Source organism: Octopus sinensis, linkage group LG4 (genome assembly GCF_006345805.1).
Source record: "Octopus sinensis linkage group LG4, ASM634580v1, whole genome shotgun sequence".
NCBI lineage: Eukaryota > Metazoa > Mollusca > Cephalopoda > Octopoda > Octopodidae > Octopus > Octopus sinensis.
The window spans coordinates 32,650,692-32,675,957 of record NC_043000.1 but is presented as its reverse complement, the minus strand read 5'-3'; the positions used below and the strand labels follow the sequence as shown (position 1 = coordinate 32,675,957).

General features: G+C 39.5%; 1 protein-coding gene across 4 annotated transcripts in view; it reads right to left on the bottom strand.

Annotated features, from left to right (window-relative positions):
• The window catches only part of LOC115210800 (cytokine receptor-like factor 3), a 44,680-nt gene that overhangs the window by 5,666 nt on the left and 13,748 nt on the right, over window positions 1–25,266 (bottom strand). Inside the window, exons 1-6 of one of the 4 annotated variants that reach the window (XM_029779540.2) lie at window positions 20,801–21,103; window positions 18,378–18,471; window positions 10,119–10,257; window positions 7,167–7,374; window positions 6,026–6,110; window positions 4,077–4,254 (exon numbers count right to left, since the gene is read on the bottom strand). In XM_029779540.2, the coding sequence (XP_029635400.1) occupies window positions 4,077–4,254; window positions 6,026–6,110; window positions 7,167–7,374; window positions 10,119–10,226 (579 nt within the window). In that variant the 5' untranslated portion in view covers window positions 10,227–10,257; window positions 18,378–18,471; window positions 20,801–21,103. Of the gene's footprint in view, window positions 1–4,076; window positions 4,255–6,025; window positions 6,111–7,166; window positions 7,375–10,118; window positions 10,258–18,377; window positions 18,472–20,800; window positions 21,107–25,266 lie in introns of those variants that run through there. The other 3 variants (XM_029779539.2, XM_029779538.2, XM_029779541.2) reach the window with 3 other exon arrangements.

The window sequence follows — 25,266 nt, the reverse complement described above, 5'->3', positions numbered from 1 at the left end:
CAAAAGGATGAAAGGCAAAGTCGACCTCGGCAGAATTTGAACTCGGAACGTAACGGCAGACGAAATACCGCCAGGCATTTCGCCCGACGTGCTAATGTTTCTGCCAGCTCGCCGCCTTAAACACCATCAATCGTTTACATCATGCATTAAAACTCATCTCAGGAGAAGGTGACACAAAAACACAACTTTGAACAACACAGGTGAGGGAGATATGGCTTTTCGGGACTAACACAACTCCAGAGTACACCAAGGGAACTGATCACAGGTATTCAATGGGTTACGCACTCACTAATAAAATTATTCAGTTAAAAAAAAACTAGCATTTTGTTGGCTTCGCTTTATTAAATGTCTGTTTATCTACATCGATGGGTACTACTAGCGAACAGTGGTCCCGGTGCGCGCACTTGCGCATCTGCGCTAGCTAGTCACGACTAGTCGATCCTTACTTCGTGTTTTTGTGTGTTATTTACTTTGTCTAACAAAAATTATTTACTTTGTGTAAAAAAAATTATTTATTTTGTGTTTTATTTACTTTGCTGGGTAGTCGTTGTAGGATCGACTAGTCACGACTAGCTAGTGCGGATGTGCGACTACGCGAGTGCGCGCACCGGGACCACTGTTTTCAAGTAGTACCCATCGACGGAGGCAGGCAAACTGAAACTTCAAAGTCACTTTGTCCTACTTAAAAGTATTAAGTACTCTTTGAATTTCATGTTAAATTGTCTTTATATACAGCTTGACAGAAAAATAATAATTATTATTATATATATATATATATATATATATACACATATATAGATAAAACTTACTTGGAAAAGGATGCGTGGCGTTTAAATATATAATAATATAAATAAAAAAAGACGAAGACAGGTGGTGTAGACTATGCTCTTCCACAGAAAGGAACAAGGAGAGAAAATAAAGAATGTGTAGTGGCTAGTGATCTATCATGGCGATATATATATATATTATTTTTGTTATTATTATTATTATATATATATCAGAGAGAGAGAGAGTGAATGTAAAATGAAGACCTTTCATGTATCCATAAAAACTGAACAGATATTTCTTTGATGCAACATTGTCTTTGTTAAAGGACAAAATATTTCAAGAGAAATTCAAAGGTCTAACGCCTGCAAAACTAAAACACTTGTTCATTCACAATATTTGTTTTTAATAATTTCTTCTGTAATTCATTTACTGACGGTAACCCTATGAGTAGTACACCAATCAATCAGATCACCTATAGTTCATATCTCATTGATCTCCGTTGAACTGTGATTCCCATTCACAAGAGAATGTGAGCCTGAAATTATAACAGAAAACACTCAAGTGCCACAGTGGATTGAACTCAGGACCATGTGGCTTCAATGAGAACTTCATAACTACATGGCTCACCACTTTAAACTACATGAGTCCTATTGCCACATTTAACCACATGGCTACAGACTCACTTCACACAACTCTATTTTATTCCTGATTTCACTTCAAAATGAAGTTGAAAATATTAAGGTCCCGAATTACACAAGATTCCTCAGCCCAGAAATAATATATAAAAGGTTCTCATAGACAATTATGTGGACATAATATATTAATTTTATATCTTCATTAGCCATGGCCTGCCATAAATATTCAATTTGGTATTTTACATGTGAAGCTGAAGGAATGGTTAGTCCAGAAGCTAAAAGCCATCATTTTCACTGGATACAAATAAGAATATACAATAATTAATTACAACATGCAATCACATTGGGTGCAAAGGTTGATTGTTTTGGGTACTAAACTACTGTCCTAGAGGTTATGAGTTCAAACCCTACCTGAAGCTGCCAGAGGAAAATGCACCTACTCTAGAATGACCTGAAACTGACCAGGGTCATTGTCCTTTCTCTCTGGATCATCAAATAAAAATAAAAGAATGTTGTTTTTTTAAAATGATACAAATTATATATTTACTAATGGCATTGTCTATATATTCCAGAGAAGGCCTGCACAGATCAGAAAGAGGCAGGACCCTTACAGATTAAAGGGAAAACGTTATGGTGGGGACAGTAACAGGTTTTCAAATAATATTTATGCACTGCCATTTTTTAGTGATGAACAATATAACAATAGTCAAAAGAAGGTTTCATTTTAAGTTACTGCTCTGTCTGTTGTCCAATAATGATGGACGATTGCAGAAGAAATAGGCCTTCTCTAGAAACAGTCTATAAGAGATTCTATACATAGATACATATAAAGAGGCTGTACATAATTCCAGCTCAATGACACAGTCCTATGGCCCAGAGGGGTTCATAGATGTACCAATGTGGAATATTTGATGTGTGGAACAGGTTACAAGCTCTTAGGAAGTACCTTGCTGTGCTGTGACTATAAGAGATCAAATGACAAGGAAAGGTGTTAGGCTGCCCTTATCACCAAATATTCGGCTTTCTTCTGACATGCTGAAGTACATGGGAAAGAAACAATGGCCTTTGTGGGATTTCAGTCAGAAACTACAGCAAAAAATGATTTGTTTTTTTAATTTTCCAACATCATTATTGAAATGTTTAGGTCTTGAACGAGCATCGAACCATTCTTTCACCTATTGTAGTAGTAGTATAGCAGCAGCAGTAGCAGTAGTAGTAGTAGTTTAGCCACCAGGTCAGTCCTAATCCAGCAGACCAGAGCTATGGCCAAGGGCATTCAAGCTATGATCAATCTGTCTTCTATTTAGACATAGTGTATCAAGGACTACATTATCCTATGTGTCGGATTTCTTCTTTTTTCAAGGGAGCAGGTATGTGCAGCCCTCAGCCTCAGATCTTAAAAAGCCCACCACACATTAAAGACCTAGAGAAATTTGAAGACAATCTTATAAAGTTAGTTAAAAATGTAAAATTTAACCAAAACTCCAGAAGGTTTCAATATACATCGAAACTTTCAAAACATTAACGAACCTATTTATTAGCAGATAAAACAAAAAATATTTATGAAGTAAACAATCAAATATGCAACAAATTACTAACAGACAACATAACTAAAACATACAAAACAACAAACCCGACCATTTATAATTCGATTAATTAGAAGCAAAAAATCTAGCCACAAAGCCTAGATACCCTTAAAAAAGAAACAAAAGCTAGGATGAGTTTATATAGGGACGATAGCCTGGGAGTAGTATACAATAAAAAGGGACAAGGTATGGATAGAATAAGGGAAAAATTAAGCAAAATATTTAACCAATTAAGCCCAAGAACCACAATTAGTACCAACTTTAAAGAAGTCAACTTTCTAGATATTAACATGAACCTTAATACAGGAAAATTTAAACCCTGCCACAAACCTAACAAGGAAGCCTCATACATAGACATAGGTTCCAACCCCTCACCAGCAGTAAAAACCTGAAATCGCTAACCACTAGCCTATGTTGAGTCCTACTTCGCCCAGGTAAGATTTTGCATTTACAAGCATACACTTGTCCCTGTGTCTGTTGGGGATGTAGCCAATCCAGCTGCTAGTGTGCCCACCAGATTGATAAGTGACCAAATGGTTGGCAGGCTTCCTGAAGTTGGTGTTGCAGACCAGGAAGCTATGAGCATCACAAAATTCCAACATCTTTGTTCCCTCCTCATTTCTAGAGCCAAAGCTGTAGCCTTCTTCATCATCATCATCATCATCATCATCGTTTAACGTCCGCTTTCCGTGCTAGTACGGGTTGGACGGTTCAACCGGGGTCTGGGAAGCCAGGAGGCTGCACCAGGTTCCAGTCTGATCTGGCAATGTTTCTACAGCTGGATGCCCTTCCTAACGCCAACCACTTTGATATTTATTTTGATTGTTCATATATATTAAATTTATGATGGGCTTCCATGCACTTTCCTTTTACCAAATCCACTTACAAAGCTTTGACTAACCTGACATTTTGACAAGGTGCCATGCAATGGGACTGAACCCAAAACCACATGGTTATAAAGCAAATTTGTTAACCACACAGCCATGCTTACACCTGCAGATATTTAAATGTAGTCTTTCAGAAATATCTCGGATAATAAAGTTTGAATTTACCAATCAAAGCCAAACCCAAACAAGAAGAGACTTACCTCGCTCCATTTAACTAAAAGAGCTCCAGGTCGTTCCACAACATCGGCAATCTGTACGGGAGCTTTGGAAATGACTTTCATCTCTTTTGATGCATACTCAAGTAATTTATCTTTGTTAGAACCAGCAGTGTCAACAGATATACAAGCAACTTCAGATAAACTTGGAATAGCTGGAACACTGGCAGAAAGAAAAAGAAGGAAGTGTTGTTAGCTGGCTGAGCAAGTAGTAGTAGTAGTTTCAATTACGGAGTTGGACAGACATGTTATCGCAGAATATTGGAAACAAATGACCCTGCATGTACGACAGTGACACTCATTTACAACTGTCACATAATATCAAGACAAGGACACACACACACACACACACACACACACATTCAATAATGAATGACAAGCAGCTCTGGTGTTGTAAAAATTAACTGCAAATGCTCAATGCATGTGTTTCATTTGTTTGCTGGTTTGCTCTGGCACAGCACTTAGCGGACAACTCCCTCCCTCATAGCACCTAGGGGACGACTCCCTCATAGCACCTAGGAGACAACTCCCTCATAGTACCTAGGGGATGACTCCCTCATAGCACCTAGGGGAAGGCTCCCTCAAAGCACCTAGGGGACGACTCCCTCACAGCACCTAGGGGACGACTCCCTCATAGCACCTAGGGGACAACTCCCTCATAGCACCTAGGGGACGACTCCCTCATAGCACCTAGGAGACAACTCCCTCATAGCACCTAGGAGACGACTCCCTTATAGCACCTAGGGGACGACTCCCTCATAGCACCTAGGAGACAACTCCCTCATAGCACCTAGGAGACGACTCCCTTATAGCACCTAGGGAACGACTCCCTCATAGCACCTAGGGGACAACTCCCTCATAACACTTAGGAGACGACTCCCTTACCACACTTAGGGGATGACTCTCTTATAGAATAGATGTTAAATCACCTGAAAGTCATCGACAGGTGAAATGACTAAACATCTAATTGAATCCAAGAGTGATGGATTCCAATATTCACACAGTATACTGTGTGAATATATAGTCTAGGACTATAATATCTGATGTGTTCTATTTTTATAAGATTGTAAAGCGTTATTTGAGGGAGATTTGGCTGCTATTTCTAGGAAGTTAAGTGACCACATAGAACTCCCTTGTTAGTTTCAGCTAAATCCAGATAAAAATAATAATAAAGCACAATACATTTTTCATCTTTTCCTCCAGAACGACTTGCATGGTCCTAAAAATGGTAATATTTTCGCTGGGATTCTAAATTTTTCTGTGCCACAAGGTAGATGTGGTTGGAATCTTTAGCAAACTAATCTAAATTCAAAGGCGCTGTGATTAAAAGTGATATTTACATCAGTAATTAAACACTAACACATAATTATACTGCATTAAACTCCTCTAAGACATTATAATAGTACGAGTTATTTCCCTTGTTAAATGTTTACTTCATGTCAAACTTTTACTGTTTTTTTTTACTTCTAATTTCAATGGAAAGATTTTTTTTATTCCTTTTTTTTCCCAGGTAACCATTTGAAAAGTGTTAAGCCGCACTCAACTTGCTAGAAATAGCAGCCAAACAGGACGACAGATACATAGGTTTCCCACACAAGTTTCTCTTTTTCAATTGCTTTTCTTAAAAAAATACTGGGTCGACTCAAAGCAATCGTCCAAGACAGCAGACGATGGCTTTGAGCTCAGAACCATGTGAGTATCAATTACACTTCTTGACTACACATCCAAACTTAGCCAACATTAGCCATCCACCACTTGCATCCATTTTGTCTTTTATAAACACAAAGAATGGTGATAACCATTTTATAGTAAGAGAAAGCTTACTAGTAAGGTTGACGAATTCTTTATGGCACCAAAGGTTTAAATAAATAATGTTGATGACTGTTTATTGGTGGAACAAGCTTACTTACTAATCCAGAACAGAACAACTTTACCTGTTGAGATTCAAAGAATCAGAATTTTTACGAAAAGTGGACACTTTTTCACCGTCCACGGAACTGCTATCTAAAATTAACTTTCCTGCAAAGAAAGAAAAAAAAAACATTACCAACAACAACAACGTGAACTCTTGAAAGATAGCAATTCCAAGAAACTAGGACATTCTTAAGGAAATACTTTCTCTAAAACAATGTCGTTCTATTGATTTACTGACAAGACTTTTGCAACTGGATCTTTGCAACTACTGACCTACCGATGACACAACAGACACTGTGTTGTCTCCTTTCTAAATCAGCTTCAATTCCAAGATTCCTTTCCGTACAGGTCATGAAATCATACCTTTTTGTCAGCAAGATTAAAGTCTACTTTACAATTTTGCTTTCTCTGGGATTCCTAACTTTTGTTTCTTCAAGCAATATTACAGAACCAGGAAGTCCTGTACCATTCCTATCCAAGTTACACACATCACCATTCAACCCAATCTATTTGCTTCTCTTACTTTTTCAAACTTTTTTTATATTTAACATCTCACCCCACCCGCTGCATTCCTCTGCAAAAAGAAAAATTCACCAGAAGCACTTCATTATTGGTGCAATGACCGTCTCAAGATACAACCTCAATCAAACTTTTATCCCTAAAATTACGACCCACTCCCATCACACCAACCCAACCCTCAAGTTCCCACAAGAATCAACATAAACACGAATTGTGTCTGTCTCCCAAGTTTGAGAACATCTATTTTCGTAGATGTTCCCAAATTACCATTCCTTGTCTCAAGACTAAAATTGAAATGAAATCATGACTATTCCTCTGGCCTAGTTTGCAATTCTAACTTCACATCTTACAAAGGTGAAATAATTAGTTTTTTTTTTTTAATTCATAAATTATGGTTTTCAGTTCCATTCTTCTGGTGTTTATAGCATGGAGATGGGGATGGTTTTCTTCATACATAAAAACAAAGCCTTACAAAACCACCCTACCCCCACCCCACCCTGACTCTTGTTAAGGAACCGGATTCACTGGTTGTCCTGCTGTATGTTTATCAAAGATGACTGGCTCTGTCCAATAACTGCAACCCATATAACAATTCTAATTATTTCTAATTCAAAAAATTACCAAAAAAACCTTCGATCTTACCTTCTTCAATAATACGGTTTACTTTGCAGATTCCTTGGTTAATGAGATCTTTACATTCATCAAGAGGAGGAAGAGATGTTTGTTCAATTTTATCCACCTGACACAACAGTTCCGACAATCTGTTGTCCAGGGCAGCATTCAATTCCGTTTTTAAACTTTCAAAATGTTTATTAAGTTGATTGCGAGATTTTGCTCCACTGGAAGTAATCTGGAGAGAAATAAAGGAAGAGAAACTGTTACGTGATTTCCTAATGAGATTGCAGAAGCCAGGTTAAGCTAGAATAATTGAATAATTGTTAAAAATCTGCCCTACTTTCCCCCCATCCAACCCATTTGTATCATAGGTCACCCCACACCCTTTGTCCAACACTAAACCCAGCCTTCTACCCTACCTGATCTCCACAGCTGTCACCTTCTTCATCCTCCAATAGATAGTTACAATCCTTCAACATTTGTTCTTCATTCATTTACACCCTTTTACCAGTTCTCTATCTCTAACCTGTTTCTTTACTACCCACAAGGGACTAAACATAGAGGAGACAAACAAGGACAGACAAACGGATTAAGTCGATTACATCGACCCCAGTGCGTAACTGGTACTTAATTTATCGACCCCAAAAGGATGAAAGGCAAAGATGACCTCGGCGGAATTTGAACTCAGAACGTAACGGCAGACGAAATACGGCTACGCATTTCGCCCGGCGTGCTAACGGTTCTGCCAGCTCGCCGCCTTTCTGTTCTCTATCTCTAACCATCTCTCATCTTCCCATACATGCTTGCAACCTCTCACCCACACTCCCTTTCATTCTTCTCATATCTTCAGGTTCCACCTTCACACCTCATCACCTCGATTTTTATCTCTCTTTTCCAGCTCCATCCCACTCACTCGCATCCTTCCCTTTGATGTAAGCAGTCATTTGGCTTCTCTACAGAAAGAAAAGCTGTTCTGAACCCTTCTCTCACACTTTTAACTCCTCGTCTCCTAGCATAAAGCCAGTTGCCTCTTTACTGTAAGCCCCATTCACTCAAAGGCAATGTTAATCTAACAAGAAAAAACAAAAGCCCCCAGTACACACTCTGTAAAGTGATTGGTGTTAAGAAAAACATCCAAAGGAGACTTTCTCTGGGATTCCTAACTTTTGTTTCTTCAAGCAAAAGTGTGATGCAGCCCAATGGTATGGCAGACCCTAACTGATACCAGCATCTTACAAACAATAACTCTGAATAACTCTGAGCACCTTTTCAAACTCCACCTGTCTAACACCCATGGTCATGTTTACAAAGTCAGAAAACAGCACAGCTCCCATGACTTTCGGAAACATTTTTTCACACTATGAGTTGCTGAAGCATGGAACAGACTGCCTGCATCAGTTGTTAGTTGTCGGAGCACTGCATCCTTCAAAACTTTCATGCTTCCTGAGATTCGCCAACACTACACCTGATTTTCTCCCCTCCATACACACGCAAGCATGTATCTGACTCATACACTGTTCGCTTTCCAGGCATTTGTACATTACTGCATATGCTTTATACGCACTTTTGACAAGTGCGTATAATTTCATTATTATTATTATTATTATTTTATGAAAAACAGATTTTAAAGAATGACAATGGGGACAATGCCATGCAGTGGGAGCAAACGTGGGAGCTTGTTAACTATTTGGTCAGGCTGCAACTACATCAGGCAGGTGTTGCATGATACAGTGTCCAAGTAAAATACAGAAACTTCAATTTTTTAATAGTTCGTGAAAGGAAGGTCAGTCACCTGACCATTTTACAGAGCCTCCAATATTAATAGGGTCAAGAAAGGAAGTCTGGTTGGTATGTTGGCCTGAATTCCTGCAACAGAGTGAACTCCATTAAAGGTGCTAGAGGGGCCAAATGATGGTATTAAACTACGTAACAAATTGTGTCGCCCAGTTAACAAATCAGGCACAGCTCAAGGGACCAGCAGCTTCAACATAATTTCTCTTCAGAAGATTCCCGCACAAAATGATAGAATCTGAGGCCATGGGATTCTGGAGTGAATGTCTTATCACAGAGCTATATAACTAAAAAAATAAATAAATAACTGTTCCTTCTCAAGCCATGCCAGGCTCATAAGGGCCGGTTTTCCGGTTTCGGTGGCATAGAAATTCCCCACCTGGATGGGATGCCGGTCTATTGCAGGTTTACTCCTATTTGCCAGCTGAATGGACTGGAGCAACATGAAATTTTTTTTTTTGCTCAAGAACACAACGCATCACCCAGTCCAGGAATCGAAACCACAACCTTACGATCATAAGTTCAACACCCTAACCACTAAGCCACGCACCTCCACTATCACAGAGCTATGCTAATTAGTAATTAACAAAAACAAAATCAATTAAACACAAAAGTGTGTGTAATTAAATTAAGGAGCTTGTAATTAAATTAAGCTGTTTCTATTGTTTTTTATATTTATTAGTTTTGTCTGGAGGGACAGAGCCCCTGGCCTTTGTAGAGCATCTCCTCAAGACTACTGAGGACTGATGCCATTAATGTTCCAAGACTGGTGCGGATTGATGTTGCACTTAATGTTGCAAATCAACAAGTGCAGTAAAGACATGCTTCCAGAGAATTCCATAGGGAAGATGCTTTGGGGAGAAAATATTAGGAAGAATTGTTAAATGCAGGGCGTGGGAGAGGAAGGGAGGGGTAAACACAGTGGGTGATGGGAGGTGGGCAGGCCAAGTGGGAGATGGCATGGGAGTAACAAGCTATAAGGAACAGAGGTCATGAGAGAGAGATGAGAAGGCAACATCCTTGGATGAAAAGTCAGAGTATTTCTAAGGAATACCTCTGTCTGCTTGCAGGACTTTGGTGAGGGAGAATAATTCCAACAGAAATCTTGAATTGAAAATTTTTTTAAATGCAAACATTAAAAGACAAAGAGAATGATAGAGAAGTGGTAAGCATCCATGATGTTTGTACCTGATCTTTGGCTTCTTGTAGAGCAACTAACAGTCCATGCAGTTCTGTCTGCTGTTGCTTTGCAAAGTCTATGATCTCTTCAACATTTTGTTGCAGTTCCAGAGACATAATGGTATTCTCTTCAACAATTAGCAGAAATCTACAACAGATAAAAAGAAATACAATAATAATGATGATGATGATGATGATGATGATGATAGACAGAAGGAAGCAGATGAAAAGTTGAAAAACTACAACCCAGTAAAATCTGAGATCATGAGGATTTGGTATAAGCCACACTTCATGGGGTTCTGCCCCTTCGTCAGCACCCATGTAACCCATTCTCATCTCCAAACACATTGCTTATACAGCCTCCTGGTACAGTGGTGTTAAGCTATTGCATATACTAGTTTACATGTTAAATGCATTCCTGGAGCTGGTACAATAAATATTAATGATATGTAAGTACGTGGTATTTCGTTATACCACCATAACATACTATAAAGTATATAAAATAGGTTAGATGGGTGCTGATGAAGGGGAAATGACCCCACACACACCACCAAAATATGGCATATACACTCATTAACCATTTTTGTCACGGACCTCTTTGTTTGTTTACATCTGATGTCTTGATATGAAACGTTATAACAAAAACCAAGGCTAGTCATAATTTTTGTAGAAATAACCTTAACAAAATAATGAGTTGACTCATAAAAAAGCATTTAATATATCTTACAGTACATTATGGTTGCATAACGAAATTCCACATATTTACGTTAGACAGATATTTGTCCTCATCTTGTTTGTTGTTAACACAATGTTTCAGCTGATATACCCTCTAGCATTCACCAGGTGTCTTGGGGAAATTTCGAACCTAGGTTCTCATTTCCTCACCAGTGTCACATAACCAGCCCACTCAAAAGTATCTTGGATCGTAGGGTGACATGCCATGCTTGAGGAGACCTATTGAGTCAAGTACATCAACATCAAAATGAAAATCAAATGGAAATTGTAGTTGTGACCCCCGTGCTGGTAGCACATAAAAAGCACCATCCGAATGTGCCTGATGCCAATGCCACTTTGACTGGCTTCCATGCTGGTGGCACATAAAAAGCACCATCTAATCGTGATCGATGCCAGCTGTTCTGGCCCCTTTGCCAGTGGCACATAAAAATCACCCCCTACACTCTCAGAGTGGTTGGCATTAGGAAGGACATCTAGCTGTAGAAACTGCCAGATGAGATTGGGGCCTGGTGCAACCTCCTGGTTTCCCAGACCCAAGTCGAACTGTCCAACCCATGTCAGCATGGAAAACGGACGTTATACAATGATGATTGTTAGATATGCACATCACCACAGTTCCATACAAGCAAACATGACACTCACTGGCAGAAAACCACCCGGAAGGCTGTGTTTCTGCTTGCAAGAAGAATTTTTCCAAGAAACCATTTGAGTTTAAGAATAGAAAGTGCAATAACATTTATAAGAAATCTCGAAAATTAGTAAAGAAATTATTTTTTGTAAATTATTTACTTGAAGAGCAGCAACAACCCAGCTAACCCATGCCAGCATAGAAAGTGGAAGCAAAACAAGGAAAACGACAAGTGGAGGTGGGTGGGGTGAGAATGATAGCAGCAGTGGCAGTGGATGATGATGATGATGATGATGATGATGATGACTACAATGCAAACTGAAGAACTACAAGCACTGTGACTTTGCTGAAAGATAAATCAACTTTTGACACTTTATATATCTCTAATCATAAGTGAATGATTCAGCAAATCATTATCTCTAATTAGCAATTATATAAAGATTGGCAGGTGTAAAAGTCATCTATTCCAACAAAACTTTTGTTATGATTCCAACAAACATGGCAGAACCAAGGCAGGTAAAAAACAAAAATTTATTTTCCATACTTGATCATTGATTTCTCCAGAAAACTCTTCCATTTCTGTCACATTTTGGAATTCTTCATAATATAAACAACATGCCGAGAAATATCTATTTGTGTGTGTGTGTGTGCATGTGTGTGTGTGTGTCACTTGGGTAAATGGTTTCTAAGGATCCGGGCTGACCAAAACTTTATGAATGAATTTGGTCAATGGAAACTAAAAAGAAGCCCGTTTTGTGTGTGTTCCTGTGTATGTGACAGCAAAAATGAGGTCCTAAAAGCAATATGATTTTGTCTCTATACTCAATGGACCTTGTCCTGCACCCAATCTGTCCTTGCCAAGCCTTCCTCACCTCTCATCTTCCTAAAACACATCCCTCCCTAGTCACCCTTCTAACTGTAATCCTATCCGAGCAGAACAGCACATCTCCCCCTTCCCACCTTACTCCTTTTCTTTCATCTCCACCATTGTTCTATCCACTACACTCCCCTTCACCTCTAACCTTCTGCCACTCTTCCTCATCCTCTGACATCCCAACATTCTCTTCTTTCCAGCTACTCCCTTATATAACATAGGGTAGCCATGCACCTCCTCTGTAACAAGACACCTATGACCACCGCTCCCTCAACTACAACTCCCACTCAGTTGAGGGGAGCCTTTCTTTTGCCTTTGTGTCTCTGTAAAGTGGTTGGCATTAGGAAGGGTTCAAAACCCTAAACCTAACGTCACAGAAACCACTGCAAACCAGATGCTGAAGCTTGAGGCTGTCCATTGGTTTGCCAGACCTTTTCTGAACTGCCCAACCCATCCCAGCATGGAATGAGGATATGCATACATAGATGCATACACACACACACATATATATATATATATATATATATATAATATATATATATATACATACATATACATACACACACATGTATACATATATGCACACACACATACATACATCATATACATATATATATGTGTGTGTGTGTCTTATCTTTTATACTTGTTTCAATCATTAGACTGTGGCCATGCTGGAGCACTGCCTTGGAGAATTTTCAGTCGAATGAATCTGCCCCAGGACTTATTTTCTTAAGCTAGCACTCATTCTATCAGTCTCTTTGGCCAAACTGCTAAGTTACAGGGACGTAAATACACCAACATCAGTTGTGTTGTCAAGTGATAGTGGGGGTGGGGGCCAAACAAAGATACACACACACACACACACACACACACATATGTGGTGAGGACATATGGCCTAGTGGTTAGGGTGTTGCACCTACAATCACGAGATCATGGTTGCAATTTCTAGACCAGCGATGTATTGTGTTCTTGAGCAAAACACTTCATCTCACATTGCACTGCAATCACTTCAACACGTGACATGCGGCACACCTGCGTGCACCTGTTCAGGCAAAGTGGATTTGATGGAGGGCAGGAGCTAATGTGCAGCATAAAACTTTTGATCACTTGAAAGAAAAAAATACAAATCATTTGTGCAAACCGTTTGGCAAAAAAGTGCCGAACACTCGTAGATTGTCTTTGACAGTAGTGAGGTCATCATCATGTGTATCATCATCATCGTTTAACGTCCATTATCCATGCTGGCATGGGTTGGACGGTTCAACTGGGGTGTGGCATGTCAGGAGGCCACACCAGACTCCAATCTGATCTGGTAATGTTAATGATATGTAGGTACGTGGTATTTCGTTATACCTATTTCTTTACTACCCACAAGGGGCTAAACACAGAGGGGACAAACAAGGACAGAAAAACAGATTAAGTCGATTAAATTGACCCCAGTGCATAACTGGTACTTAATTTATCGACCCCGAAAGGATGAAAGGCAAAGCCTACCTCGGCGGAATTTGAACTCAGAATGTAGCGGCAGATGAAATACCGCTGGAGATGCTCTTTCTAACGCCAACCATTTCAAGAGTGTAGTGGGTGCTTTTTACATGCCACCAGCACAGGAGCTAGTCAGGCGGTACTGGCATATATATACAACAGACTTCTTTCAGTTTCCATCTACCTAATCCACTCGCAAGGCTTTGGTTGGCCCAAGGGTCAGAGTAGAAGAAACTTACCCAAGGTGCCACAGAGTGAGATTGAACCCAGAACCATATAGCTGGGAAGCAAGCTTCTTACCACACAGCTAATACCTTCAGTCTACATCTCTGTAGCAGCTTTTCATATTTTCATCTTCACGACTATCCTTTCTACACAACGTATTATGGCCATGGAATCAATATGGGCACAGGGTGTGGTAGTCAGGGAGATTTAGTTAGCTTATCCATTCACATCATCATCATCATCATCATCATTTATTAACATTCGTCTTCTATATTGGCACCAGTTGGATGGTTTGACAAGATGGTTTGATAAGGCGGCGAGCTGGCAGAAACGTTAGCGGTATTTCGTCTGCCGTTATGTTCTGAGTTCAAATTCCGCTGAGGTCGACTTTGCTTTTCATCCTTTCGGGGTCAATTAAATAAGAACCAGTTACGCACTGGGGTCGATATAATCGACTTAATCCATTTGTCTGTCCTTGTTTGTCCTCTCTGTGTTTAGCCCCTTGTGGGTAGTAAAGAAATAGGTATTTCATCTGCCACTATGCTATAAGTTCAAATTCCACCAAGGTCGACTTTGCCTTTCATCCTTTCGGGGTCGATTAAATAAGTATCAGTTACACACTGGGGTCGATATAATCGACTTAATGCGTTTGTCTGTCCTTGTTTGTCCTCTCTGTGTTTAGCCCCTTGTGGGTAGTAAAGAAATAGGTATTTCATCTGCCACTATGCTATAAGTTCAAATTCCACCGAGGTCGACTTTGCCTTTCATCCTTTCGGGGTCGATTAAATAAGTATCAGTTACACACTGGGGTCGATATAATCGACTTAATGCGTTTGTCTGTCCTTGTTTGTCCTCTCTGTGTTTAGCCCCTTGTGGGTAGTAAAGAAATAGGTTTGACAAGATCCAACTTGTCCAAGAACTGCATCAGGCTCCGGTGCCTACTTTGGTATGGTTTCTATGGCTGAACACCCTTCCAAATGCCAACTAATTTACAGAGTGTACCACACTGGTGAGGCTACTATGCAGCTTGTATGAGTGCAAAACCCACGTGGGTGACATTAAGCTAGGGGCTGAAGGGTTAAAGTGTGAGGAGAAGGGGCCAGAGCAGAACGGGCCCCTGGCTGCAAAGGTGTTACACTGCCACTACTACTTTAGAAGAGAAGGTGAGAATGATTGGGGAGCCAGAAAGTAATAAAAATAAGGGTGATTAAGTGTCCAGGTGGACCCTCAAAGTATGGGGTGAACAGAAGTGAGAGGGGACAGAGGAACTAAGACTGTGGATGGAGGTTGCAAGTAGGGACAGAGGAGCCAGGAGTTTATCAGTTATTCCTAAACTTACTACCAGATCTGACCACCACCACCAAAAATAAAATATATACTGCTTCTAATATAATTCTTCTTTCTTAAGAAGGATTAAAAACACCTTTTTATCAATTAAGGAAATTAATCAGCCCCTATTTTCATAAATTAACACTGAATTAAGGGATTACTGTTGTCACTGTATTGCTGGCCCCAGGTCAGTCTTGACCAAGTACAGAAACTTCAATTAAAAGTATTCTGACCTTTATAGCTAGAATTAGTGTCCTTACATTTTTATGGCTGCATGGAGTGATTGGAGTGGATTTGGCTGCTATGCCTAGCAGTCTGAATGACTGCACAGAGGTTCCCTTGTTGGTTTTTCTCATTGGAGGCGGAAGTGATGGTGGAGGTGATGTATATGCATGTCAAGATATTTCATTTAGATAAAAATGAAATAAAGTTCTCCAGATTACAGAAGATTAGAAAACACAGACACTCTCTCTCTCTCTCTCACACACACACACACTGTCTCTCTCTCTCTCACACACACTCTCTCTCTCTCTCTCTCTCACACAAACACATTCCTGTCTAAAAGTACTTAATGGCAAAACATTCCCTGTCTAACTGCGGCAACTACATAGGGAATTAAGTTTGGGAGAATGAAGAAGATGAAGTCAGGTTTACAAGAGAAAAGAAAATGTACGCAGGAGGGAATTCTAGTTTTTGGTCTTATATTTTGGTCTACGGCATTCATTACTCATCATTGTGATGATAAGTTAAAGATTCCATTCCATTTGTGGTTGGTCGATACTGTTGACACCTCTCACTCCCAGAAATATTCTTCTACTTTGGAAACTATTAACTTACCAGGTGTAACTATGGCAACCTCAAGAAACTGACTAAGAAAAAAAAAGTGGTAAAAATCTGAAGGGGATTACCAAACATTTTTGCTTTGACTGGGAAACAAATGAACTCAAAAACCCAGTCTTCAGCAATGCAATGGAGCTAATGTTATTAACTTCGGTAATTGCAGTAAAATTATATTAAATTTCAGTCAAAAAAAAAAAAAATGGGAAAAAATAGGCAAGGGAGTAAAGGATTCTGTTCAATGTTGATTTAAAAAAAACATATGGCAAGGGGGTAGATGCGAGAAAGGGGTAGATGCAAGAAAAGGTTATATGCAAGGAAGAATTATATGGAAGGGGTAGATGCAGGGAAGGTTGTATCTTTCAGGATGTTCCTTTTTTTTTTTTTTTCAGTGGGAGAGGGATCAGAGAGTACTAAGGTAGATTTTATTACCTTTGATGGCAGAAGACACCCCTCTGACAAGAAGAAGAAAAAAAAGGTATTCACAACACACACACACAACACAGCTCAGTCAACTTCCATACACACATACAACATTTATATAACACACACAAACACACACAAATACACACTCAGTCATTTTCACACTCAAACACAACATTTATAGACACGCACGTACACATTAGCGACACTGTACATACAGCACAGCCCAGCTTTATTCTTGCACACACACACATGTAAACCCAAGGGAGATGTTTGTATAGGGCATTAATATGCCCTATACAAAGGGCAATATGAAGTTGTAGAGGTGAGATGGAAGGGAGAAGGTAGAGTTATTATTAATTAGATAAATTACAGAGAGGAGGAGTAGAGATTACAATGTAATTTATGATAAAACTGCTAGGTTTGTGTGCAGGTCTATGTATGTATGTATATATACACACACACACATTATATATATATCTATATATATATATATATATATATATATATATATACACATACAACAATAGGGTATATAAAATTCTACAATGCATACATACCTACAGGGTGTATATACAACAGGGTGTTTATGCAACTAAATAAGTCATTCTATTGGAAAGAAATGAAGCTAAAAAAAAGGGTAAAACTATGGACAAGACAATAAGAGTGAGAAAAGACATTGATATTTTAATTGATTTTTAAAACACTAATGATCTTTAGTCATTAGTCTTCCACTGAAATTAATCAACAACCAGAACATTGTTCTTTAAAGACTGAAAAAACAATCTCAGTTCTTTGAAAGACACTTTGAAGCTTTAAGAAACAAATTTTAAAGTTTCTGAATCACTAAATAAACACCAGTTATAAAGTGAAGGAAAATTATTTTCCTATTCTACAATGTTGGTCTTGTATTCAATAAAAACAAAAAAAAAAAAACTAGTTATATTTGCTATCTAAATCTTTAGTTCAATCCTATTCAAGTCACTTCATTCTAAGTACTCCAGGACATGTAAGAGAAGTACCACTGGTATCTGTTTAATCATATTATACTCCTATTTCTAAATAGGTGTAAAAGTAATCCTGTGTCAAGCAATGAGAGTACTCAATACATGCACCTGCCAGGTGGGTGTGGGTACAGGGTGGGTCCTTTCTGCAGTGTGCACAATACTAAGTACTACAAGAAATGAGCTTTTATCAAGCTGAGACCATGCTGGGTGTAGTGTTTCATCTCAATGGAAAATCTTCATTTTATTTACATTCCTAACATTTTACACAAAGCCATCGATCATCACAAAGCTCATTGATTCCAGCTGACAAATAATGCGTAATGTGGAGAAACTAATATTTCTATCAATTTCTGTTGACATGACATTCCGAAGATTTCGGTGATTAACACAATCGTTTAACATTGAACAAGACAAAGAACAAACAAATTCTACAGAGAATAAAGTCAAAATTCCAATAATAAAGAGACTAATAAAGGGGGGGGGGAATTGCCAGAATAGAATAAATGTAATAATTACGGCAACTAACTAATTAGTTGATTAATATGTTCTTCCAAATGATTCTTCGTCAGTAAAAACGACAACACACATGCATAATAAGTCTGCAGAACACATGTACGTGCATGCACAGGATTACAGAAAAAGACATACATACATGCATGCATGCAAGCACATATGTGCACATGTCTATAGAAATGTTAAAGAAAAGTGAAACACGGCATACTCACGGTGCAAGTTAACTTGTAGAGAAATAAAATTCAGTGAAGAACCAATGTTGGTGTCATCTGAGAGATGATGTCTTGTTTACAGAGAACAAACCATCTAACGAAAGGGAAAAGAAACAAGAACCCTATTGTTATTATTATTATTATTATTATTATTATTATGTAGCATCAACATCAAGTTGCCGATAAGAATTATTCCATTTTTATCTCATGATTCCCGGCAGGAGGGGGGGGAGGGGGGACAGACGGGGGGTTGGGGAGAAGGTGGATTTACAACCGGTCTGTGCTGACAGTCAGTCCAGCGGAACAACAGGAAGAAAGGGTACAGCTGGAGGGGGGCAGGAGAAGAAGAAAAGGGATAATAAGAGGACGAGAGGTTGAATACCAAAGGTTTCGGGTTGGGTAGTGGGTAGAGGGAGCAGGGTAAACGCGAAACAAAAAAAAAAAAAAAACTAACGGGAGGAGGAATAAATTTATCATACCTCAGCCCCACACCCAAAGCCCTAGTAGTTCTCTCTCTCTCTCTCTCAGACATACATTCCCGTTCCCCCCCCCCTCTACTTGATAACTAACATCTTTTTCATGTCGGAGTCTGAATCATCCTTCGTCGGCAGCAGCCAATCTCCTTACCATTATTCTTGGGAGATGTTTACTGCCATGTATCACAAACGGGACAACCCAATGTATTTATTTCCTAAGGTAGTTCAGGGCAATGTGGATGTATACACTGTTGTCTATGCGTGGGTATACGTATATATGTATGCCTGTGTGTGTGTGTATATATATATATATATATATATATATATATATATATATATATATATATATTGCACGAAGAATACATGCGACTGCAGCAATTACAAATCTTGTGTCACCAACCACAGACGAAGTGCGAGACAATAGGGGCAGCCTCCACGCAGTCGCTCGAACTGTAGGAAATAGCGACGAAATCAACCTCAAACTGTGCGCTATCAGCTTAAATAGAGATGCATTGGACAAAGATATCTCCGGTTCACACGCAAAAAAAAACAGGGTGGTCATGTTTGGAACGGTGCTAATCACAAATCTGTCAGATCAAGGCAACACTAGTGATGGGAGAAATTGTTCAAGCTGTAAAATATAGAACCACCAACGGCAGAGAGGAGAGAAAGCTTAATTAATCAACCAAATTAGATTAACGCATATATAGACGTCTGTGTGTACATAATACACGCAAACAGCTGTGTGTGAGTGTGTGTAATACACATGCACACCTCTCTCTTTCATATATATATATATAAATATATATATAGAGAGAGATGCTAACATTCATCTGCAGACAGCTATAAAACATGCATAAATATACATACGATTAAAGGCATATTATATAGATAGATAGATAGATAGATATATATATATATAATATATATATATATATATATATATATATATATATATTGCACGAAGAATACATGCGACTGCAGCAATTACAAATCTTGTGTCACCAACCACAGACGAAGTGCGAGACAATAGGGGCAGCCTCCACGCAGTCGCTCGAACTGTAGGAAATAGCGACCAAATCAACCTCAAACTGTGCGCTATCAGCTTAAATAGAGATGCATTGGACAAAGATATCTCCGGTTCACACGCAAAAAAAAACAGGGTGGTCATGTTTGGAACGGTGCTAATCACAAATCTGTCAGATCAAGGCAACACTAGTGATGGGAGAAATTGTTCAAGCTGTAAAATATAGAACCACCAACGGCAGAGAGGAGAGAAAGCTTAATTAATCAACCAAATTTAGATTAACGCATATATAGACGTCTGTGTGTACATAATACACGCAAACAGCTGTGTGTGAGTGTGTGTAATACACATGCACACCTCTCTCTTTCATATATATATATAAATATATATATAGAGAGAGATGCTAACATTCATCTGCAGACAGCTATAAAACATGCATAAATATACATACGATTAAAGGCATATTATATAGATAGATAGATAGATAGATAGATAGATAGATATATATTACGTACATACATAACGCAGTTACACAATATACATACGTGCATGGAAATGTAAATAAATGCTTATAGATATACCTCAGTGTATATATACACGACACGCACGCAAGCACGCACACAGGGGTGAGTCTCGACCTGCAAGAAATAGCAGCAAAACCTCCGTCGAATACGAATCGATTGTCAAATAATGAAGGGTGTATTTTATACTGCAGGGACACCTTTCGTTATGTCTGTTCGAGTAGGTCCGGCGGCCTAGGGCTACACACCAACCACAACAAAATAGAGATGCATTTATTAAAGTGTATTACGTACAAATAGGTGTGTATGCAACGTGTGTAGTGAGGTAGACATATACACACTAAAATATAAAAGCTTGCCTCAACACACATGTCCACATTAATTTAATAAAATACAAACCTCATTCAAAGTAGAATGGTGAGGGCGACAGTAATTAGCAAGGTTGGTTTGCTGTTCTCCTAGGTAAACTCTAGCAGCCGCTTCGCCCTTTAATATCCCACCAAGGGCCGACCGATATCGCTGATGCTGTCAATGGTGAGGTGAAGCATTGGGTAATTTGAAAATGACTGGACGGAAACGGTCGTTTTATTGAAAGCTGCGTCAGAAATTACTGATTCCACCGAAGTCAAATACAGACTGGAACTAATGTCTGTCGGCAAACCAGTAAACACGCAGAATTAATCCATCAATCGATCTCTATGTTAGTGTGTGTGTGAGAGAGAGAGGAGAGAGTTACCAGAGAGAGAGAGAGAGAGAGCGTGTGTGTGTGTGTAAACTTACACAACTTTATTGACAGGCAATGTAAATAATTCTTTCTGCAATATCACAAGGCCAGCAATTTTGAGCCGATTAAGGATTCTGCAAGCTCGATGCCTTCAATAATGATGATGGTGGTGGTGGTATTTTATTAGCCACAGGAGTATAAATGGTGGGGGGCATCACAAAGACAGTCTACAATCTGTGTGAGGGCTTGCATAAAAGATAAGGAGAAAGAAATGGAAAAGATGGTGAAAAGAGATAAAAGTTTACATAATATATAAATTAAGCGATAACATGAATTTTGTAGTCCTCCTTAATACGGAAAAAACTCCAAGACCAATCAAGGAACCGCACACACCCAGGATTACTCTGACCACAAAATTAACAAGCCCTCGACTAACTGTTGTTTTCTAATCAACAGGGACATATTTAGACTAGGGCCATTTTGCCAGTCCCCTATCTTTTTACTGATAGCACATTCCTCTCTCCGCCTTCACTTCCCAAGAACCCTTAACCGAAGAAGATAGTGTCTTTGCTTGATCCTGTCAACCTCATCCACCACAGCCTCTTTCGCCATTGCCACCAGATAGAGGAATAACGTCTGCTCTGCCTTGTTAAAAGGCAAGCGGGAAGGCCGATCCTCACGATGGATTCCTCCCATACACGATAACAACTGTTCAGCACAACTCTACACGTCAACAATGCCCGGACACCGGACACTGCACGAGTGAGAGCAGAGCGGTTTCGTGGATCTGAGACAGTCCCGCTTGGTGGTGCTTCCGTTCCTATGAAGTTCATCTAGAATCGACAGTGCCCCTCGGTAGCACTGATAATTAATAATAATAATAAATCTTTCTAAATTTTTAGCACAAGGCTAGTAATTTTGAAGGGATGGGAAAGTCAATTCCATTGACCCAAGTACTCAACTAGTACTTTATCAATCCCGAGAGGATGAAAGGCAAGGTCGACCTCGGCGAAATTTCTACTCAGACTGTAATGAGTCGGAAGAAATGGCGCAAAGCATTTTATCCGACGTGCTAACCATTCTGCCATTAACACTGACAACGATTGATTTTTGCCTCAGCACAACATTCCGAATAAAGGCAGAATAAATTAATGTGATGTATTCAATATCTAATTGTCGTGGGCATTGACGACATGACAATGTCGTGAACAGCAACACGACAGCAATGGTGACGGAGGAGATTAGCAGCAGCAGCAGCAGCAATGCGGAAAATTGCAAAGTTATAAATTAAACGATGACACGATAAGAGGGAAACAGGATCTGGAACGAGTTGAATCTTTAGATAAACTGATACTTCAATACACGGTCTCAGTAAACAGCTTTTACTTCTTCAAAATATTTACCGAAAAGAATAAACGTTGAAAATATTTTCATCATCATCATCGTTTAACGTCCGTTTTCCATGCTAGCATGGGTTGGACGGTTCGACCGGGGTCTAGGAAGCCAGGAGGCTGCACCAGGCTCTAGTCTGATCTGGCAGTGTTTCTACAGCTGGATGCCCTTCCTAACGCCAACCACTCCGTGAGTGTAGTAGGTGCTTTTTACGTGCCACCGGCACAGGTGCCAGGGGAGGCTGGCAACGGTCGCAATCGGTTGGTGCTTTTTACATGCCACCGGCACAGGTGCCAGACGAAGCTGGCCGAGGGGATAAAATATTTTCAACGTTTATTCTTTTCTTCTTTTAAACAATTTCCCTAACTTTAGTTTCCTTCCAACCGTTGAAAAATAAAGCCATTAGCTATGAAATATGGCTGATCGATACAACATAGGGGGGACTCTAACTTGAAGAAATCGTTTTTTGATGATAAAATCACATCTAGACTTTAAATTCATTTGTTAAGTAGGGTTTGGGAGAAGTGACAGGATTGCTGGATGAAAATGCCTTACTTGTAAGTGTAAAAGGCTCAAATGTAACCCAGAAGCGAAACTTGGCTGTTAAATCGAGGGGCCTACTTTTTATAGGCGCAGGAGTGGCTGTGTGGTAAGTAGCTTGCTTACCAACCACATGGTTCCGTGTTCAGTCCTAGTGCGTGGCACCTTGGGCAATTGTCTTCTACTATAGCCTCGGGCCGACCAAAGCCTTGTGAGTGGATTTGATAGTCGGAAACTGAAAGAAGCCCGTCGTATATATGTATATATATGTACGTGTGTGTATATGTTTGTGTCTGTTTGTCCCCCACCCCAACATCGCTTGACAACCGATGCTGGTGTGTTTACGTCCCCGTAACTTAGCGGTTTGGCAAAAGAACCGATAGAATAAGTACTAGGCTTAAAAAGAATAAGTCCTGGGGCCGGTTTGTTTGACTAAAGGCGGTGCTCCAGCATGGCCACAATCAAATGACTGAAACAAGTAAAAGAGTCAGTCATGAAAAAAAAAAGACACTTCCAAATTAGAAACTATCTTCTCCACTTCAGGTTCCTTAAATGGGGTTTATGCTGTTACAGGCTCATGGAGCATAACCCCACGCACAGAAAATAAGTTAATTTCTTGATGTATTGTGCCCCATTTGATCCACCTTGTAGGGTATAAAAGGGAGAAGGGTTTTCCTGTTGCAGTCCCCTGCCAGATAACTCTTTGCAATTGGGGTAATATCGTTGAGTCCTTAATGTATTCCTCAGAGATCCACAGGGTGCCAATCCCTAAGACTTTGTTTTATCTTTTTACACAACACAAATCAATATCGAAACAAGAGGGAATAAGTTAAATCTCCTGGAAGACTCCACTCGCGAATTCTTATTTAATGTCTGTCTTTGATTATCTGAAAGTATCCAGTCACAAAACTGAACTTCTTCCCCCACAGGACAGAAATATGAAACCCTGAAGGGATTCACACATCCGTTCGCGTCTCTCGTTTGCACCCTAAAAACAAAGACTTCCACTTTCGCTGGCTCAAGTTTACTCCATTTTCAATTAACTGGACTAATTGGTTAGTTTTACCATTCTTGCATCATTCGAAATCAATCTAAAATCACAAAACAAGCCAAAAAGTAAATATCTTTTTTCTTACTCGTTTCAATTATTAGACTGTGGCCATGCCAGAGCACCGCCTTGAAGGGCTTTAATAGACTGAATCGACCCCATTTTTTTTAAAACCTGGTCTCTCTTGCCAAACTGAATCGCTAAGTTACGGGGTTGTAAACACACCAACACTGGTTGTCAAGCAGTGGTGAAGGACAGACAAACACAAAAACATACATATACATATATATATATACGACGGGCTTCTTTCAGCTTCCGTCTACTGAATCCACTCGCAAGCTTGGAGCGGTCGGTCCCAGGCTATAATGGAAGACACTTGCCCATGGTGCCATGCAGTGGGACTGAACCCGAAACCATGTAGTTGGTACATTTCTAAGCACACACACATATATATATATCTATAAAACCAACTGATTGTTACGTATTTCTTCCTCCAGTTCTAGAGAGGTTATGCGCCTTCGGCCATTTGAGTCTGATGGGTCGCCTATACTGCTAAGCGCTTTATAGGTGCAAAGCCAATGGTCACTCTATGACTGATCGTAACTTTTAATTTCTTTGCATGGCTCAGTGATTAGAGCGTTGGTCTCACAATCATGAGGTAGTGAGTTCAATTCCTGGGCCGAGAAACTGTTTTCCCCATGAGAATTCTGGACCTCAGTTATAAGCTCATTTGCATACAGCCAATCAGAGCTCAACTATCTAACTAATTTATGAGCGCATAACAAGTGATGGGGGATAAGATAAGGTCACTTAGATAAGGAATGACCATGCTTCTTTTCTGTTTTAATAATGCTTGTTGTTCTTGTTCCAACCATGGCTGCCTCTATGTAATTATCTGTTATTGTTTACTTTGTAAAACAATAAGTAGAAAGGGTTGCTCGCACATCACCCTCTAGCCACACTTTTCCCATCCACATCTTTACCATCTGGGGCCCTAACAAAATCCGATAATAGGTATAGATGCAAATCTGTCTAATTACTTGTCTCCTAAAATCAGGCATAACTTGGCAGCGATCGGTCAACTTACAACACCGTTCTTCATCTTGAGTTTACTTGGTAGAGTGTGTTTTACTAAGAGATTGGTTGTTTTTTTTAGCACAT